This window comes from Rhinopithecus roxellana, chromosome 11 (assembly GCF_007565055.1).
Source record: "Rhinopithecus roxellana isolate Shanxi Qingling chromosome 11, ASM756505v1, whole genome shotgun sequence".
NCBI classification, from domain to species: domain Eukaryota; kingdom Metazoa; phylum Chordata; class Mammalia; order Primates; family Cercopithecidae; genus Rhinopithecus; species Rhinopithecus roxellana.
In genome coordinates this window covers 133939815-133946314 of record NC_044559.1, presented here as the reverse complement: position 1 = coordinate 133946314, position 6500 = coordinate 133939815, and the positions used below count along the sequence as shown (strand labels likewise).

The 6500-nt window shown below is 50.9% G+C and overlaps 1 protein-coding gene across 1 annotated transcript in view; it reads left to right on the top strand.

The window, feature by feature from the left end:
- Positions 1–6500, top strand: part of CDH23 (cadherin related 23) — a 427857-nt gene that overhangs the window by 388471 nt on the left and 32886 nt on the right. The window contains exons 39-41 of the mRNA XM_030941290.1: positions 2439–2660; positions 2948–3067; positions 4091–4271. Coding sequence (XP_030797150.1) covers positions 2439–2660; positions 2948–3067; positions 4091–4271 — 523 coding nt within the window. The remainder of the gene's footprint in view (positions 1–2438; positions 2661–2947; positions 3068–4090; positions 4272–6500) is intronic.

Here is a 6500-nt window from a genome sequence, read left to right as displayed (position 1 = left end):
AGGACCATGGTCCAGAAACCTCAAGCACTGTTTCCTCAACACCAGGACAGGACAGGAAGGGCTCAGCTTAGAGGGCCTTTGGAGCACTGACTTTCTTCTCCCTCCAGAGACCAGAAGAAGTCAAACCCACCTTCCCTTCTCAAGCCCAGACCTGGTCTCAGAGCAGGAGGGGCTCCAAGGCACAACTCTGTTCAAACTCTTCACTCCCCGCCCCTGCAGCCTACACAATGGTTAGACCCACTTCCAGGGAGTTTGGGAGGTGAGTTTGGGAAAATGGGAAATGTCAGCATTCCCTCCCCAACAGAGAGGCTGGAATTCAGCCCCTTTCCTGCAAGGTGGTGCTCTTGTACTCTTGCCGGCAGGTAAGGGGACTCAGGAGGGCTCGAGGCTGGGCCCCTCACCAGTAGTGAGTATTCACAGCTGCCTCCAGGTCCTGCAGAGCCACAAGATGGACATGGTGGCTTTCCTTGACAGTCATCTTTATTTGAATATTTGGGGCCTCCACCACTATTTTTAAGGAAAACAAGCAGGAACAATGATGGAGAAGGATGTAAAATCCACATGAGCTTTCGAAGAGAACATGAGAGATTGCAAAGATATTTCATTCTGGAGACAAATCATTTAGGCCAGTCCTCAGACTGTGTAAGTTCCCTCTCCACTCTGGTGGAAAAGTTTGAGAAATGTTAAAATAATGCATTTTCCCCCATTGCATGCTTGTTATTTTAAGATTCGTTGAGACCCTGCAACCCAAAGGAATGCCTCCCTAATGGTGGACTTTAGTCCACTTAGCTGATGATAGCAGACCAGAAACCCAGAACATCTGAGCCAGAAACAACTTTAGAAATCAAGCCAGGTCCTTTATTAAACAGACAGCAAAGGTCCAGAGAGGGAATGTGACCTGCCCAAGGCCACACAGCTCCTTTTCAAGGCTGCCAACCCTACCTGCTTTGGAAACCGTTTCAACAAACACCCAATACCCTCCACCCCCAAGATCCAGAGCTGCATCTCAGAGGAATCATTGCCTCCTCAGGGACAGTGACAGCCTTCTTGGGTCCTGATCCCCTGCCCATCTGTCCATCCTTCCATTGGTAGCTCCAGAGCCAGCCAGTCCCCAGGAAAAAACCATGTGCAAATTGCCTACACTGAGTTGTCTGTACCACCTGCTTTCTGTTCTCTAGCCTGGCCTGGCAATGGCCTGGCAATGGCCTAGTCACATTCTCTCTACCCAGACACCTTTGCAGTGATTAACACCTTATTGTTTTATTTTAGTCACTCATTATGGTTTGTATTAGTTAAGGTCCTTACAGGAAACAGATGGCACACTCAGAAAGGGTTCAACTGAAGAGACTGTAATACAGGGACTGTTTAGGAAGGCTGGGGAAGCACCCAGAGACTATCACCAACCACAGGAAGCCACTACCACTCATGAGTCCAAAGGGAAAGAAGAGGAAGTGATGTTCTGGAGCCCAGTGAAAACTGGTGCTGTAAAAGGGGGACCCCTGTCTCCAAGCAGGAGAAACACAGCCGTGCGCAGAACCGCAGTGAGGAATGGAGAGAGTGTGGAAGAAACACCCCCACCTCTTTCTCCCTGTTGCTTTCATCCTCTGCCAGGGCCTCCCATTGGCCACGCCCAGCAGGAAGCTGGATAGCAAGAGAGCCAGGGTAAGGCAGTCAGTCCACAAGGGACATCTTCCCAGGTGGAGAAAGGCAGGCAGGAGCAAGAACCATTTCTAGTTGATTCTTGAGTGCTGATTGCTGAGTTCTGATTAGCTGAATATTATTTGTGGTCCAATTGATCCAAGCATTGGCAGAGATGGCGGATCACATGAGAGTATGTTGTAGAAGCTGTTCTTGTAATGAAGTTATATTCTGTGAGTCTTATTTTTCACAGGTCAACAAATTCTGCCCACGAAATTGCCACAAACCCAATGTCCTCCTTCTGAAAATGCTGAAAATATGTATTTCTTTCACTTACATGAGATGAAGCTTAAATACAGCATTGGGTCGAGTGTCTCACATTCTTGCCTCTTGTAATCTGGCAGGACACCTAGGCTCAATAAGACACAGGCCCTGGTGAAGCTCTGAGCTGGGTTCATCCCATATGCCAGTCTTAATCACTAGAGCACTGTGCTGACAAGGATCCCAAGTTTGCATCTGGCCTCAGCAGTTCTGTGATTGATTAATGATGTCTGTTGGGGGGTCACAGACATAGGAGTGGTGGTGCAAGTGCCATCTAGGACAGAGCAGTTACCTTGCTTTGGCTTTTGGTGGAGCTTTTGAGCTTTCTTTCTCTGTCAGCCTGTGACTTCCCCCATGCTTTCTTCTCCCTTGCCCAATCTGTGTGAGTCACATTGAGTTCAGCCCGGAGAATGGCCATCTGGATCCACCTCAGTCCCTCTGGCCACCTGACCAAGGACCTGATGCACTCTTTTCCACAGGCCACCACGCACGTGTACGTGACCATCGTGGATGAGAATGATAACGCGCCCATGTTCCAGCAGCCCTACTATGAGGTACTGCTGGATGAGGGCCCAGACACGCTCAACACCAGCCTCATCATCATCCAGGCACTGGACCTGGATGAGGGTCCCAACGGCACAGTCACCTATGCCATCGTCGCAGGCAACATCATCAACACCTTCCGCATCGACAGACACATGGTCAGCAGCTGATGGCAGGATCAGGACAAGGGGCGAAACCTCTCCAGGGACTGGCAAGGAGTTCAGTGACACTGTAGGGGGATGGAGCAAAGATGCAGTCTAGGGGAAAGTGTGAGGGCACTCAGTGCGGGAGGATGAAAAGTTTGGTGGAGTGGAGCCAGGGCTAGGGGGTAGCAGTGGTTCCTCATCATGGCTCCAATGTCAGGGCCTACTTCCCAAATTGGTCAGAGGGTGCCCCAGACCTACCATCCTTAGATCCATCCTTCTCCCTTCCATGTGTCCCCTAGGGTGTCATCAGTACTGCCAAAGAGCTGGACTACGAGATCAGCCACGGCCGCTACACCCTGATCGTCACTGCCACAGACCAGTGCCCCATCTTATCCCGCCGCCTCACCTCTACCACCACGGTGGGTGTGTGGGACACAGACCCAACCTGGGCTTGGAGGTGGGGGAAGGACAGGGCCCAGAAAGCTCCAATGTGGGAATAGGTTAGGGGAAGATTGCCCTAGGGAAATGCCTAAGTCCAAGACCCCTGTCCTAATCTCAGCAACTCACTCAAACTTGCTGTGTGACTTTAGGGAGATCACTGAACTTCCCTGTGTGGCTATATGTGTCAGACAGTTGACAATCCTGCCCTCCTCTCCTTCATGGGAAAACCATGAACTCTGGGTTTCAAGTCACTGCTCTTCCACTTTCCAGCTGTGTGACCCTGGACAAATTGCTTAACCTCCCTGCTTCCATTTCCTCATCTGTGAAAGGAGGACAATACAAACTATGTTTTAAGGAGTGAGAGGAGCAAATGAGACCTCGTAAGACAACCACAGTGCAGCAACAAATAGAAGTTTATAACAGTACTATTGTACTATTATTGTTATTTTTTAAGACAGATTTTCACTCTATCATCCAGGCTGGAGTGTAGTGGCTTGATCACAGCTCACTGCAGACTCCACCTCTTAGACCATCCTTAGATCCATCCTTCTCCCTTCCATGTGTCCCCTAGGGGAGAGCAATCCTCCCACCTCAGCCTCCCAAGTAGCTGGGGCTACAGGCATGCACCACCATGCCCAGCTAACGTATTACTATTTTATTTTTTGTAGAGGCGAGGTTTTGCTATATTGCCCAGGCTCGCTCTGCCTCAGCCTCCCACAATGCTGAGATTACGAGTGTGAACCACTGTGTCTGGCCAATAGCATTTTTATTAATATGATTATTATGCCCATAAAAGGCTTTAGCAATAATGATAACTCATCCACATGCATGGCTTAAAAGGCCCACCCATATCCGACATCCCATGTGATTCCTCCACGGGCCTCATGAGGCAGAATTGTCAGGTCCATTTCACAAAGGAAGGAACTGAGGCCCAGTGAGTGGTAGGCCCAGCACAAAGCTGGCTGGGGTGAGGCCCTGGCTAAGCTTTTCCACCATCTCAGGTGCTTGTGAATGTGAATGACATCAACGACAACGTGCCTACCTTCCCCCGGCACTATGAGGGACCATTTGAAGTCACCGAGGGCCAGCCGGGGCCCAGAGTGTGGACCTTCCTGGCCCATGACCGAGACTCAGGCCCCAATGGGCAGGTGGAGTACAGCATCGTGGACGGAGACCCTCTGGGTGAGTGGGGCTTGTGCTGGGCAGTGGGGGGCATGCCACCCACAGGGTCTCACCTGCGCACCCACTCAGGGGAAGATAAGAAGGGAGGTCTCAAGGCATTTGGCCCTACCACTGTGTGATTTCGTCCTCTCTGGGTCTCAGTTTCCCCATCTATAACAATGATGAAAATAATCTTCTCCCACCGCTTCTTCCCAGAGATGTGGTGAGAACACCCTATAATCTGGGAACAAGCGCTGGTGGTCTTGGAGGGACACAGACCCCTTTAAGAACAAGATTTAAAAATGCCCTGTTTTATACCCAGAGAAAGGGCCCCAGGGCAGACGAGGGAAGCACATCCTTACAGTGCGTGCAGAACACAGCCCCCACCCTCAGGACCCCAAACCCACACACCAAGGGAGCGCCTGGCTTGCTCTGCACATCTCATGGTCACCCATTCACAGCCCTCTCCTTAGATGAAGAGCAGAGTTTGCCCTAGCCTTGAGGGCAACTTCTCAAGTCCATTTTCACTCATTACTATAGAGTGGGAATCCCAGACCCAAAGAGGCCAGCTAGGGTCAGGCAAGGAGACTTCATGGGAGATGATGTAGGAAAGAATCAGGAGCGGTGGGGACTGTGCAGCCACAGCTCAGCTCCTACGAGTTGTAGCTGTGTCCAGATCCCAGCCTGGGAGTGCCTGGCCCCATTTTGAAAAGAAAAGCAGAAATCCAAATCTTCGTGAAACATCCTGATTTTTTAATTGATCGTGTAGTAAATATTTATTGAGTACCTCCAGTGTGCCAGCCATGTTCCAAGAGCTGGCGATACCAAACAGATGCAAATCCCTGCGCCGTAAAACATACATTCCAGTTGGAGGACATGGGCAATGAACCAACTGACTAAGTAGATAACTTAGTATGCTGGGAGGTGCTAAGGGCTATGGAGAAAAATAAAATCAAGCTGGAGGATGGGGAGTGTCAGGGTGAAGGCAGCAATTGTAGGTTGGCAAACACCTGAAGGAGGGCAAAGGTGGGTCAAGTGACATCTAGGGAAGAGCATTCCAGGCAGAGGAAATAGCAAGTGGAAAGGCCCTGAGATCGGAGCATGCCTGGGAGGTTCACAGAGAAGTAAAAAGGCCTGTGGCTGGGGGAAATTTGAGCAAAGGGAAGTGTAGGAAGAAATGAGAGCAGAGAGGTAATGGGGCCAGATGTTGTCGGGCCTTGAGGGGCATCATGAGGGCCTGGCATTTGCTCTGAGGTGGGAGCCCTAAGAGGGCTTTGAGTAGAGGAGAGACATTATTTGACTTAGGTTTCAGCAGGACTACTCTGGTTCCTGTGCTCAGAACAGACTGGAGGGGTGAAGGAACAGGAGCAGGGAGGCCAGGCGGGAGCCTGCTGCAATCACTCAGGCTAGAATGAGGTAGCTGGGACAGGGTGGTGGCATCAGAGGTGGAAAGAGGTGGCCACCTCTGGTGTAATTCAGAGGTGGAGTCAGTAGGATGTGCTAACTGATTGGCTGTGGGATATGAGAGAAAGTCAAAGGTTTTGGCGTGAGCAGCCTGAAAGATGGTGGCGTTGCCATTGACAGATGGAGGGGCTGCTGCAGGAGGCCGTGGAGGGAAAGAAGGGTCCGTTCAAGATGTCAAGTAGGGGTTGTATATACAAGCCAGGAGTTCAGGAGAGAGGTCTGGGCTGGAGACGGGTATTTGGGAGTTGTCAGCATAGAGGTATTTAAATCCAGGAAACAAAGAGCAGTGTGAAGATCCAACAGTGAACCCAAGGCTCGCTTGCAATTAAGAGGCTGGCAGAAAAAGCAACATCCTATTTGTGGAAGGCCCAAATGAGAGAATGAGAGCCCCTGCTTGCCAGAGCTTGTGGTGGGTAACTCTCTTCGGACGTGCTACCCTTTCGGGTCCCAAAGTCTCCTCTCTGGCCAAGCACTAGGCCTTCCCATTTGGAAACCAGCAGAGCAAGGCCCTTTCTCTTCTGCTGTTTTCACAAACACAGAGATTTTGTAATTTTGTGGGAGTCCCTGGAGCACAGGAGGATGCCAGCACCTGGTGGAGAGGTAGGTTCTGGGCAGAAGGCTGAAGCCCCACCCCATGAGGGGCCCGCTCTGCACCCCAGCCTCAAGGCACAGAGCACAATGTAGACCTCCATGCCGTGGCCTTTAAGTCACAAGCAAAACTTCCTGGGTTCAATCCACATGTAATTGGGATGAGCTTTAGGAATCTGGGACCTTGTGGGGGAGCCC